This window comes from Poecilia formosa, unplaced genomic scaffold, assembly GCF_000485575.1.
Source record: "Poecilia formosa unplaced genomic scaffold, Poecilia_formosa-5.1.2 Scaffold83, whole genome shotgun sequence".
Classification (NCBI taxonomy): Eukaryota; Metazoa; Chordata; class Actinopteri; order Cyprinodontiformes; family Poeciliidae; genus Poecilia; species Poecilia formosa.
Window position 1 is genome coordinate 8,991 of NW_006800022.1, and position 13,860 is coordinate 22,850.

At 41.7% G+C, this 13,860-nt stretch overlaps 1 protein-coding gene across 1 annotated transcript; it reads right to left on the reverse strand.

Moving 5' to 3' along the window:
* Positions 1–524: 524 nt before the first annotated feature.
* rnd3a (Rho family GTPase 3a) lies at positions 525–13,643 on the reverse strand. The gene is made up of 5 exons (XM_007557048.2): positions 13,353–13,643; positions 13,061–13,148; positions 4,434–4,543; positions 3,186–3,320; positions 525–2,860 (listed from the first exon to the last, which is right to left on the reverse strand). The coding sequence occupies exons 1-5, from the start codon at positions 13,623–13,625 to the stop codon at positions 2,612–2,614; spliced, it is 855 nt and encodes a 284-aa protein (XP_007557110.1). The 5' UTR covers positions 13,626–13,643; the 3' UTR covers positions 525–2,611.
* Positions 13,644–13,860: the final 217 nt, after the last annotated feature.

Here is a 13,860-nt window from a genome sequence, read left to right on the forward strand (position 1 = left end):
CTATTTGTTCCAAGCAGCAGTGACAAAACCTGCTTTTCACAGTGACGTCTTGACCGTCAAGGACTCAAGTTCAGCTTGTTTTTCTGAAAGGAAACAGTTGTCACTCTGAAGAGGTTTATGTTAACACTGACGAGCAAAATAGAGCGCTGTATAAACCAATTCAAGTACTTTGCTTCAGATTTGTTATGCCATCTGATTCACAGCCAATCTAGCTTTGCCATGAATTCAAGTCAAAGCTTGACGTTTAGTTTTCTTTCAGCTCACAAAACCGATAATTTTTAAACAGCTTGTTCTAAATGAAATCCTCTGAAATAAACAAAACAATAAAAAGAGACAGGCTTGTCTCTCTCAATGTCAAATCCACTGAATACAAATGCAATTTTTTCCCATTACACAACACTTTCTACTATGTACATACACAAGAAAAATCAATGTACTTTACATACAACTGTTGATATTAAAACACCATCAATCTAGACAAGTCCATTACCATTTCAGTTACTTCCAAATAAACAGAACAGAGAGCATTTTAATTCATTTTATTTATTCTAAAAGGGAAAATATATAATTCAATAAATATCGTGGCAACAACATTGGCAAAAGACATTTTGAAGGTGACAACATTCAAGAAAACATGAGCGTACACAGATAGGACAGGCTGGAACATGAGGATAAGAGTTTAGGCAAAGTGCTGCAGAATGAGACAGCACTGATGAGAAAAAGCTAATTTTTATGGCAGTGACTTCAATTAAAAGTGCATCAATGCCTTTAACAATGATTGACAGCAAATATTTCAGACCATCCAAACAAAAAAAGTACAAATTATCAAATTATTTGAGTCATGTTTGGGTAGGAAATTATTCCAGCTAATAAATGTTAGCTAGGCAGCTAACATCCCAACAGATTTGGCTGTACACTTACAGTGGAGAACTGCTGAAATGGACTAGTTAGCTAATGAGTGAGCCAACTAGCTAATTAGCTTAAAGGCTAACAGGTTGTTACTGCCTGGAAACAGTCTAGCCTTCCTAGTTCTAAATGAAACATATTGCAAAATATATTCAAAATAAAAAAAAACTTAACTCACAGTGGCTAATTGATGAATGTTGGCAGATGCTAGCTAATGGCTAACACTCCAAAATCCTATCAGTTGTAATCAGGAGCCATTATTTGCATTATGCCATTTAGAGGAATCCCTCAGGCACATGAACAGTTTGCTGAAATTCAACTGTAGCTAACAAGTCAGCTAACTAGCTAATTAACTCATTGGTAAACATGCTAATGGACTTTTGCCACTCAAGAATTGTTGGGCTCACCTTTATATTTTTGGATTAAGGTTCAGCGGTTCAACACATCTACATGGCTACAACTCCTTCCTCCATTTTGGCTTGTAGTTTTTTTTTTTGTCTGAATTCGAGTTTGGAGTAAAATCAAATGAGCTAATTAGATAATGCAGTTCTAGATTCAAATATACAGACAAGAATATTTTATTTTTGAGCAATGGTCAAGTAGATTATACTGGGAAAACAATCTGAAATAAGATGCTAACCAACTCGGCAGACTGTTGGCTGCAGCACCCATATTGTCATGAAGCCTAAATTAGCTAATGAGTGAGTTAAAACACATTAGCTTAATGACTAAAAGGCTGAGAAAATTTTACTGCTTACAAATTTAAGCCTGGAATAAAATCCACAAAGAAATTCCTGTTTGGATTTTACAGTTTGAGATTTGCTGATTATGAACAGTTTGAACCCATTAGCAATTTCAAAGTTTTGAACATGTAGAACCTGTGGGTTAAGCTAAACTCCAGGAAGTTGAGATTTTTGCACAATACTTTCAGTTTTCTCTTGCTACATAGTGGTGAACCTATGGTTCAAAGGTTTAAAACCTTCAGTCTTACTTCAGAAACTGTTGGTTGAGGCGACTGAATGCAACCACCGGAAGAGTGAGGATGAAACCAACAGAATCAGAATAGAAACAAAGATGCAGTTGCACACCAACAACTTCACATTTAACCAACAACAGTATCAGAAACAGGGACTCCTCTGCACACACACAGACAGTAACAGGAGCAGAGGTAAAAGTGAATCAGTTCCAAACCACAGTGATGAGTTGAAAGCCTTAAGTCTTTGACCCTGCACTTTTTTTTTTCTTTACCTTCATAGGCCACAGCTTGCCGTAGCTTTGGCTCCCAGTCGAAAGATTGCATGTTCTAAAACCCTTTAAATGTGATGGTCTCTTAATGACATCACTCCTCCTGCTCATTTCCTGTTGGTGAGGAAAGCCTTGACTGCATCCGCTCTGTCCTCAGAGGAAGCGGGTCTCCTCCCAGAACTGATAGCCAGCTGACTGATAGCTTCCTCCTCTGGTGGGACTGGTGGTAGCTGAGGTGGGGGTACATCGACTGGGACGCAATTACTCAACGAGTTCTCATTGGAGCAGAATATTCCAGTAACACTTATACGAATTGAAGCTTATAAAAAACCCCTTTCCAGACAAATAGGGGTTTTTTAGCATGCAGGACAGGGCTTTGCCCCTAAGCTCCCTGCTTGCACTAATGCGCTGTCCTCATTTTCTTTAGTCTGATACCCCCCTCCCACCGCAGTCTGACAAGTCACATGACCGAGCAACTTTTGGCTTTGTCCTTCCGGAGATCCGTGGAGACGGCTGCCAGGTCAGGCCGACTGGGCATGTGTGAAATCCTCTTGTTGGCACGCACAGTCTTGCTTCGTTTGGCGTTTTTGCTGTTCTTGTTGATGCAGGCCAGCGTGGCTACGTGGAAAATGTCCCTGACGCTGTTTTCCGACTGCTGGGCCGAACACTCGATGTAAGGCGCTGAGATCTGCTTGGCCATGTTGGAGCCCTGGGAAGAAAAAAGGTTTCAGCATGACCTCTCCCAGCATGTGGTTAGCATTGCTAGCAGGTCCGACTTGCTAGCAATGCTAACCATGCTAAATGCTAGTAGTGTCAATTCTGAAATAATTTTGTCCGTCTTTTCAAATAAAAGTAATATTCTGTTAAACTGCAGAGCTGTGTAACAGAGACTGTCTCTCTCACACTGTGTGACATCACCTCTAATTATAGTATTATTAATATTTAACAATCAAATACGGCAGAAAGGCTGGTAAAAACTCCTGTATGGTTTTCATCTAGTGCAGGAATAGGAAAGATAATAAAACGCTGAATACCTGGTCATAGGAAACTGGGGTTTGTCGATGGTTGGACAGCTCTACTAGGGTACCAAGGTCGGTGCGCAGGTCCGACTTGCAGCCAACTAACAGCATCTTCGTGTTGGGACAAAACTCCTGGATCTCCCCTTTCCACTGCAGAAGACAAACACTTTGAGATCACAGAGTATTTTAATCAATCTCCCCCCAGATCACTTGACCGATTTCCTCTGTAGTCTCAAGTTTAAAACTTGTGATTTAACCACAACTGTGGTCAACTTGAGTATAAAAACACCTTTGCTCATGCAGGTCAGAACGTCCTGACTAGAAATCCCATGAGTTCAAGCCCCACAGTCAGCTGGTCTCTCTGGTACGAAGGTTAAAACCGGCACTTCCTGGAGCCCCCAATGCTTTGAACCTGGGAACGGAGCTACAAATAATCCCCACGTTTCCTCCTGAACAATAAATGCTCTGATCGGTTTGGGTCGTAATCTGGGGCTAATGTGCTTCAGGGCCGACTGACCAGAGGGTCAGAGGATCAAGTTCATTAACACGTGAAGAGGAAGTTGTTTTACACAATGCAATCATCACTTGACTAAATGCTGAAGTCTTGAGGTACAACATCTGACAAACAAGTCCCATAAATTGTTGTTGTTTTTTTGCTTTTTTTTAAAGCTATTTTATGTTGAGATAAGAGATTTTAATCTGCATTTTTAGACCCTAAACTAGCACTGAGAACTGAGGTTTTGCTTTTCGGTTTTCATCCCCTCAGGGGGGGATTACATTCCACATTCTTACTTTAAGCCAAATAAACAAGACGTGGAACACTGGCGGACCTTGACGCGTGACCTCAATTATTCAAAATGAGCTTGCCATCAGTGGAAGCGCACAGATGACTGGGAAGCATCAAGCTGTGTCTCGGTTTTGTCATGCAATGTTAACAATTTTAGAAAAATGTGACTGGCTTTGCACCAGACCAGACCGGACAAAGTTGCTTTCCAGAAGATCGGACCAGACGACACATGGTAGTCAGCAGGGAAAAGAGTCAGAGGTTGACCACTAAGCAACCTCTTGGGAGCTGCTGGTGTTTAAGCAACATTTGAGTCTCTTGAGAGACTTCACCTTGTCTTTATTTGTAGCCACATCTGATCTCATGATGTGAAGTAATGCCTTGTGAATGCAGACGCTTGGTTTTGTTGAGCCTCATCGTAAGACCGGTTTATTACACCCAGACTCTTCAGGTTAAGTTTGAGGAAAGCGGCGGCGTACCTTTTTTAATACGCTGTCGAGGGTTTCGGGACGGCTGATGTCGAAACAGATGAGGACTGCGTCCGAGTCTGGGTAGGACAAGGGCCTCACGTTGTCGTAGTACGGAGATCCTGAAACACAAGGACAAATCTGATTTGTCATTTCTCAAATACTCTTTAGATTATGAGTAGTTTAGATGTTGTGGTCTTAAAACACTTAAAGGCTTTAACAAAATCTGCAGATATGTGTACAAACAAGGCGAAATCTCTGCATAAAAACTTGACACCATGTCATAATTGCAATTCAGCCATAATCCATAGCAACAAGGAGAAAAACAAATAGTGCATTAGTAGAAAAATGTGCTGAGTACCAGATGAAAAGAAAAAAAGAGGTATAGAAACTGAGAAGTTTGGAGTGAGGAAATGTCTTTGTTAAATTAAAACCATGTGTAAGGAGACGCCCATCTCTCAGCCAGACTGAAACATTTCTGGCGAGGAAGAGCGAGGACGGGAGGAGGGACGACCGAGAAGTTAAGGTGGGTCAAGATCACATGACAACAAGAGATGACCACAGGCACCAAGCTGCCAAGAATCCTGGGAATTTTGTTTTTGGTAACTCAAGATTCCCCTGGGATCTTTTTTTCTTCCTGAATATTGCTGTGAGGAAACGGCAGGAATGCTCCATCAAATGCAGAAAAACAAACTTCTGCATTCTGGGAGGGATACGGTCCCGAATCTAAACAGTGGGATAAGGGGAGACACCGTTTCAAACAACGCTTTCAAATAAAGCTGATGTGTGCAAAAACACGGATATTCTGTTTCTGCTTCCACTTCTTGTGTATAACCTGGACTTGACACTGATTTATTTATGTATGTCTTTACTGGACCTTTCTAAAGAACAGATTTTAAAAGGGCTAAGACTTGAGCGTTTTAGCCTTTTTAATATTACAAGCGCAGTAAGCCCAAGAAAGAAAAACAAAACAGCAAACAAGAAATAAATCAACAAAAATCCATCTAGGCTTGCTAACTTTTTTGTCAACGCTAACCTGAAAGTTAGCAAATGCATCACAAATGTATCTAAAACAGATATTTAGCATTTCACCAAAACTCATTTGTGCTAGCTTCTGAACAACATTCACAATAAATAAAGTTATTATGTAGTCAATGAAGTAGTCATTGAAGTAGTAATACTCTAGTTCTGGAGTCAGATTGTCAAATTAAGCATTAGCCTGTTTGCTAACAAACAGTTTGAACACTACAGATGCTAAAATGCATCATCAATGGCAAAAAGCAAGAACCAAACTCCAGGATAAAAATAGTTATTCTGCACCAGTCATGCAAACACAAAAATACTTCAGTTTATATACAGTATTTCACAAAATTACTGTTTTTAAAAGCTAGAAATGGGAGTAGAAACAACAAGGTAACGGTTAACAGTTTTACCAGCAGGTCAGTAGGGATATTCAAGATTTTTAAAATTTGTTATTCTGTGTTTGTAATGTTAAATGAAGGCATTCATAAACTCCAAAAGCAGACAGTGTGGTTGAGATTTTTAAATTTAAAGCTAAATTTCTTTCCACGGGTCCACACTTATTAGCAAACATTTGCTAATTGACATTATGGATTAAAATTTACAAACAAGTTCTGTATTTTTTAACAGCAATTGGGTACTACAGACAAAAAAACACATATCTTTATTTTCCATTTTTCTTCATGAGAAACCTAAATTGTCCCAACTAGAACCCATCAGCCATCACTGACAATCAGAACCAGACTGCATTGAGTCTTTTTTTCTCTCAGTCTCGGACAAAATCAGTGGAAAAATAAAGACCTTCCAACCAAAGGGTAAGCTGTGGAGTCAGCTGACATTTTACAATGATTTGAATATTTCTCATCAGGCCACATAAAGGAGTCGCATATCAAAGCTGCCGGGTGCAGAGCGTGAGGTCCTGAGGCATCCGAGTGGGTTTCTGTGAATATGTCTGCACATTAAACTCCAGATTACTCTATTAAAACATTTTAAGTGCAGCACAACATGAGCGGAAAAACATGTGGAATGCTGAAGTATGCAGCGCGGCATCATAAACTAGTTTGGGGTCATCTTTCTGCCAGCTGGGAAGATAAAAGGCAATCCCACTGACGACGCACCGCAACCTGGTGACCGTCGCAGCGTAATTAGCTCCTGTCATTGTTCTCCCACAGGATCTCTAAATCTGGAAGGGTGACGAGGACCCTAACCCTCTTCCCCCATTCGGTCCTTTTCCACACGTTTTCCTCACAGCAACGCAATCCTGTTGTGCACAACTAACCACACAAGAGAAAACAGATGCTAGGTGGCCAAACTTCCACTGTGGTCCTCATTAGGAGCCGACTGTTTTCCACAGCGGCGGGGACAAGAGGCTCCACCTAATGCTGCAAAGCAAACCAGAGTCTCTTCATGCAATATTCAAACTCACATGTTCTTCAGGATGAGGCTTTTCTTTTAAATACTCATCTTTCAGATTACATTTTTGCTTTATCTCACATACAGATGTGAAACAAGCCAGATGCAGCCGACAGGCTGGAAGTCTGGCAGCAGGTCTGCCATTTTAGCGCATAGCTAACATAGCTGTGCAGAACTGACAGGATGGTGATTGGAAAAAGGCGCTGAGCCCTGTGGGGCCACCTGTGGAAACAGCAAACAGCGGCCCAACTCGTATTGCTGCAGCGCGCACACGTAGCTCCTCGCTAACTAACACACCAAGGACAAGAAGCAAATTAAACTGGCGTAACCTCAGCCAGTACCTTGTGCGGTTGCTGTGGTTACGGAGACATCTGCCGCCGTAAATGCAGCCATTGAGGGAGGTGCTCAGTGTGAGCAGGTATGGCTCTAATGCACAGCGTCTAAAAGCAACACTTGGGGATTTTAATGCATCTTTCATCAAGTTTAGTTCACTTGGTGCTTTCCAGAAGTATGTGCACCCCTGGAACATTTTGTCTTGTTTCTGTTTTCTCAGCCAATATGTTTTCTTCCAGTTCACATCAAATCTAACCAGCTTCACTGTTCCAGCTGAACAAAAAAATCCACACCACATGATGCTGCCACCACCGTACATTACCATAGATGTGGTATGTTTAGGGTTAATTTCTCTATGGGCTTTTTAAGATTAGGACTCATATTAATCAAATATTGAAATAATTGTCAATTAATTTAGTAATCAATTAATCACTACCTGGATCAAAAATATTTTTTTGCTGGAAGAACAAAGCTGTAATTACGACATTAATTATATACATTTTGTGTTACTAAAAACAACTTTTAAGTACGTTTTACTCAGAATTCAAGTTTTAGTTTAATCTGGTTTAAATTCTGCAAAAAACAAAACTCTTATTTAGCACCTTTGCAGTCCAGTTATTAATTGTTTAATCCAGGAAAATTGTCATTTAATGTACAAATGATCACTAGAGCAGTACACTAGAGTACTGCTGTGTTATTGCAATTTAGGCAAACATTGCATAAAAAAAGCTGAAGTGGTTAAATGAAAAATATGTAGAATATGCAGATTTATTTAGCTGATTAATCAAAAATATTCGATTACTAAATAATTTATTAGTTTCAATCCCAATCTATGACATGAGAACCTCCTTTTTCTATTCCAAAACCCAAATAGGTGTTCTTATAGAACTGTTTTTAATCCCTAGTGTGCCAAAAATACCATCGTATTCTGGCATTGCACCAAATTAACAACATGTGAATGTTTCATGACAAATGCTTTCAAGAAAGAAGTAGGAAAAGAAGAAACAGCCTGCAAGGCAGTCCTGTGTTTCTTATTACTGCACTGGCAGGATTCACAGACACCCAGAGCCAAGAATCCAAAGACCCGACAGATTTTAATGTCAAGGTGTAACATCACACAGAGAATCTTTCCGTGACATTAGCCGACAGGAAGTGGAGTAATCTCTCCTAGGATCCCCGCGTTTCAGCTGACACACTATCCCCCCCATCACATCACCGGTCAGCCAGATTCCACCATGATTCAATTTCCCCCTCCTCCCTGGAAACGAGGTGGGGCTTTTAGTGATCCATGGCACTTCTCTTTCACTGGCCGGGTACAATAGCCGCCTTTGTAGAGGAGGAAGTAGAAACCTTTAGTCTCAGGAATGCCAGACATGCGGCTCCAATTTGCTGAGCCCAGAAATGTGAGGAGAACCAACGGTGGCTGGCGGGAGGAAAGGAGGTGGCAGCGTGCAGCGAGGAGCTTAACAGGGGCAAGAAACAGTCCCACACTAAGCTGTCCGGGCAACAGATGCACCAAACGCTACAAATAGACTCCGTTTGATTTGCTGACATGACAGCATGAACGTCACCTCTTCAGTGTTGTGTTCATCTGATTCCTGTAAACTTAAGATACTTTATAGTTTCTCTTAAATACAACATAAAGCTGCTTTCATCAACGTCGTCTTATAAATAATAAGTCACATGACTTGATATGATTTATGAGATTGGGCATGTGGGCAGATGCCCAGGGAGGCTTTAGAAAAGGGACACACAAACACTAGATTTAAAAAAAATACAACAGTAACTTTCAGTCAATTATTTTGACACTTTCCACCCAAAAACTGTTAATGAGTAGTAACTGTAGTAATGTAAACACATTTTGAAACTGGTTCTTTGGATTTTGCCGTCTGCAGCTACAAAGTGTTCAGTCAGTTTGTCGTCGCCAAATGAAACAAGCAGCTGCTTTCAAAGCAAACACCCTGATTACTCTCAGCAAATGGCAAAATAGACCAGGCTACTAGTGAATTCAGCGTAAACAGAGCTAAGCCATGAGTTTGTTTATCATATTGCAACACTGGCGACATCGCAAGAATTTCAAACAAAAATGATCAAAGATGCTCCAATTGGGCTTCCGAGTCTGACAGCAATTTTCTTAGCAGACTTCATGTTTAACTGAGGTTTTCTTTGTATCCAATCCCTCTTGTCTGCAAGTTTATTTCAAACAGAAAGTTAATGATGGAAACAAGAAGAGATTAAGGAAAACATTTACGTTTATTGTAACAGACATTGTTATTACCATATTTAGCAGCCATATTGTGCAGCCGCCCTGATAGAAATAAAGAAACTGATTTGTAACTTGTAGCTTGATCAAATTACTTTATTTCATCATCGGTCAAGTGTTTTATCAGTAACGTGTTGCAGTTCATTCAGGCTGCAAGAAAGAACTAGACTTTCAGGAGGTAACAGGAAGGCTAGCAGGAAACACCCAAGTTGTTGCAAACATATAGCTGACCTTTCTGATTGATCCTAAACTTTACTTTCACTACGTTCAATAAAGTAAAACTTTTGATTGGCGGATCACAAACCGTAATCGTAGCCACCTGCTATGATTCTCAAATTGTTCCAAGGTGCGTCAAGTTGTCATTTTCAGAAACTTTCTAACCCAAACATTGTGCAGTCAAGGGTAATTGTCGCTCTTTATGGGAGCTGCAGATTGTTCTGGGATGCTACCTTTGATCATTTCTCCTTCATAAACTGAAGTCAGACCTCAGGCCTCCCAGGTTCCCCCCACCGTCTATTTCATCCTCTCAAACACCTCTGCTGCTCATTCAGACCCACTGGCAGACAGACAATGTAAACCACTTCCTCAGCCGCTGAAAGAAATGAGAAGCATCAAAGCGTCCGCCGAAACCCTACAGACCTCACCCTGGGAGTGGAAAGCCAAAGCTAGCTCAGACAAGCTGGGTGGGTGTGTTAAGGAGGAGGTTGGGATGCGAAGGGGGGCAAATGGAAAGCTGCGCAACTGGCAGGAATTTACCTTAATGACCCAAATTACACCCATCACCCTCCCTTTTCAAACACTCGCACTAAAACACACTCCAGGCAGCTCATTAAGCCACTCACAGAACAAAGAGCGTCTTCGCATGTGGAGGTGTGTTTATATGACTTAGTCCTCGTGTCTGCATGCTGGGCTTTGTCGGAGAGCGTGATCGGGGGTTTAGGGGGCTGCACCACACCAACACCAACCCGTCCCCATCCTCCCTTCCCAGCACACCTCAGGAGATAAGAGATCGATTGGATTGGCTGTGGCCGATGGGTGTCTCCACAAAGGGACCAGTCAAGCTGAAAGCTCCATCAATCGGTCACTGGAAGTGCGCGCGTTGGGTGTTGGGTGGGGGCTAGGGCTGAATGTAGGGGGGCAGGGTAGAGGTATCTTGCTCCATCTAAACCCCACTGATCTAATAGGAAACATACCCCCTCCTTCCTCCTTCACTCCTTTCTGTTTTATGAAGCAGAGAGAAAAAGAGAAATGACTCGGGGCAGCCGGCCAACAGTGTAATAAACCAAAACTCTTGCTCTGGACGGATCTCATTTCTTCACCCTTTTTACTTCCACAGCGCGCACACAAGCTTGATTTCCTGGTTTCTCATCCAAAATTAAAGTCTCTCATTTTTTGTCTCTAATAAAGCAACAGGCAGAAAAGCAAAAAAGTCGACTTGAGATGCTGCTTTTGCTTCCCAGATGTACACAGTCAGGGTCTACGGGTGTTTTTTCAGGTTCTGCCTCTTTCCAGGAAATGAAAACATTTCAAGTTGAATTCTCTAAAGTTATTCAGACGTCGCTTTGGAATTCCAGGCCCAGAGACCCGCAACAGCTGGCTGTCTGCTTGTCCCCGCCCAGCACTCCCACACAGACCAAATGCTTGGACGTTTTCAACATACGCCCTCAATCACACCTCCCCGCTTTGCCCGTTTTCTCCAATCGCGCATCGATGGATGCAGAGTGTTTTGTTTACACGCTCAAAGTTCAACTATACAGGAGAATAAAAAAGGATGATTGAGGGGTGGAGAGGATGTATTGTGTAACTCGAATAAAAAAAAAGAAGAAGAAAAAAACGGGAAGTGTGGGAGGAATTTCCAGAATGTGTTCACCAGATGTATGAATTTGAGGCTTGTTCAGTTTGTGTTTTTAAGTTTATGATTTAGTGTGGCTCAGCTGGGAATCTTCCAGAAATTTCCCCTGGATTAAACAGTCACAGATGTTTCCCGGTAGATAAAAGGCGAGGTTGGTATGAAGGTTTCTAATCTGACATTGTGCAAACACCTCCTGATTCTGGAATCAAAGTGCAGAGGTTTCAAAACCACTAAACCATTCAGACGTCACAGCATTCCCATCATCTCTCAGACGATGGAGGCAGAGAGTAGATCCACATTTCCCTTGGGATGCTGCACACTACCAGTCAGCTGGCTGAAGCACAGCTGCTACACTCACAAGGACGCCAATGTAGCTGTATCACCAAACAACCAAGATGTGGAAACTACACTTCTTTAGAAAAATTTGCAGTTTAGCCACTGTAAACATCATAAAATGTTTCTTTTAGTCAAGGTATACAGTGAGCAAATAATCATCCTCATTACCTTGCTAATCTCAGCGACAATATGTTAGCAGCAATAGCATAATTATTGCTTATCTGTTTTAAAATAAAGCAATTTGATCATTTTTTAGCATTTGAAATGTGTGTCAATATTGTGAAACATGACAGTTTTACTCAAGGATTTAGTTTATAAACTAAAAAGACTTTGTAAAACTGAAACAACTGGGTCAGCATCATTTAATTTCTCATAAACAATGCATGACTCTTACATGCAAGTAAGAGTCATGCATGAAAACATGAATATTTTTTAAGCAAAAAACGTTCATGTTTTTCAGTGTAAAATTAAAAAACATGTATTTTTTAAATAATAGCTGGTATAACATTTCCAAATTAATCTATTTGGGAAATCAAAAGGGCAATAATTATTCTTACTTCAGTCATAAATTATTTTTATTTTCGTACAAGGAAGCAGATGTTTGTGGGTTATTTAGCTAAGCTAGCTACTCTGTATTAGCTTGATAAGAGTGATGGATGCAAATATTATCAAGCAGTCCAATTTTTCCTCCAACGCCTTCTTTCAGGCAGCTCACCAGCAGTGTGCAGCAAAAGGTAAGGAAGGCCCAACTCCAGACCCAACAGAGAGATTTTTGTGTTTGTAAAGAAACACTGTAACTATTTACCAGAAAAACAAAAACAAAATAATATCAATCTTATTTAGTTGTAGTACACAGCTAGCTAACCACTGGATTATGTCACCCACAGTTCAGCTTCTAAGTCTCAGTGGCAGTTGCCCAGGGCAACATTAGAAATGGGGGCCACATAATATAATTAAGAATGGTTGACACCTCCAAATGAAACAATATGCAACTGCTTTTAAATGGATCAAAAGCTAATGTCATCTTTATCCCCTTTTATGGAAACTGAACGTGTACTAGCCTTCTTTCAGACAGCTGGCCAGCAGTGGGCAGCAACAGGTGGGGCAGGACTGTTTTTTTTCTTCACTCCATAAGAAAATCTGAGTCTCTCACTGAGAATGCGTTTTGAAACTGTAATTTATTATTATTATTATTATTATTATCATCATTATTATTATTATTATTATTATTATTATTATCATTATTTAAATCAAATACTTTGATGCCGGTAACCACTCCACATCTACTGGAAACACCCCGCCCCCGCTTCCCCGTTAATCCACGCAGGCGTTTGGGTGGGTGGACAGACACAGCAGGGCTCAAGTCCCCCGGCATGTTGGGACATGTCCTCAGAGACAAAACAGAGAGCAGATGCCGATTACCTGACGTGTCCCACAAGCTGAGCTCGATCCGCTGCGTTTCGATCTCAAAACTGGCCGTGTAGTTTTCAAACACCGTGGGGACGTAGCTCTAGAGTGGGGGAAGAAACACGCAGAGTGGGATGTTTGAGAGAGGACGCCTGCTGGGATTTAGACTTCAAAGAAAACCAGCGCTTCACTGACTCCAATGTTTTAAAGTCAAACTAAAACTACAGATGCATGCAACACACAATGCGCTAAGTTTGCCCTGTGTGCGGTGTTAAACGGGGGTCACGCATGCTGCTGCGGGTCTCACCTCAGGGAAGCAGTCCTTGGCGAACACGTGAAGCAGCGCGGTCTTCCCACACTGGCTGTCCCCCACCACCACGATCTTACACTTCACACTCTGACTGGGATCCATGCCGGATTTCAGAGAGGACTTCTGACACGGCCGTCTCTCCTTCATTGATCGACCAGGTCCAAAAACGAGTCCAGTCCTGACTGTTGAGACGTAGAGTGGGTGACTCCCAGTACTGCTGTCCCTGTCTCCTCTGCTGTCTCCGCCTTGCTCTGTGCCGGTAAATGCCATTTGGCTGTATTTATAAGGAGGCAGGAGCCAATAGCAGGGGCTCTCCTCCTCCTCCTCCTCCTCCTCCTTCTCCTCCAGCCGGCTGCCTCCGCACCGCAGTCCGCCGGGAAAGCGCCCCCATTTGGATCACACAAGGTAACTAATAAAATATCCAGGGATGAAAGTAAGGGGGAACGGCAGGGTACTGCGTACCCCTAAAAGATCTAGCGGGGGTACGCAGTACCTGCAAGAGAGG

Excerpts from the sequence above, each read along its gene's own strand:
- rnd3a (XM_007557048.2), bottom strand. The coding sequence starts at position 13,625 with ATGGCATTTACCGGCACAGAGCAAGGCGGAGACAGCAGAGGAGACAGG. Across the intron at positions 13,149-13,352 it reads CCAAGGACTGCTTCCCTGAG|AGCTACGTCCCCACGGTGTT; the intron begins GTGAGACCCGCA and ends CCCCCACTCTAG. Across the intron at positions 2,861-3,185 it reads CCCCAGTTTCCTATGACCAG|GGCTCCAACATGGCCAAGCA; the intron begins GTATTCAGCGTT and ends TTTTCTTCCCAG.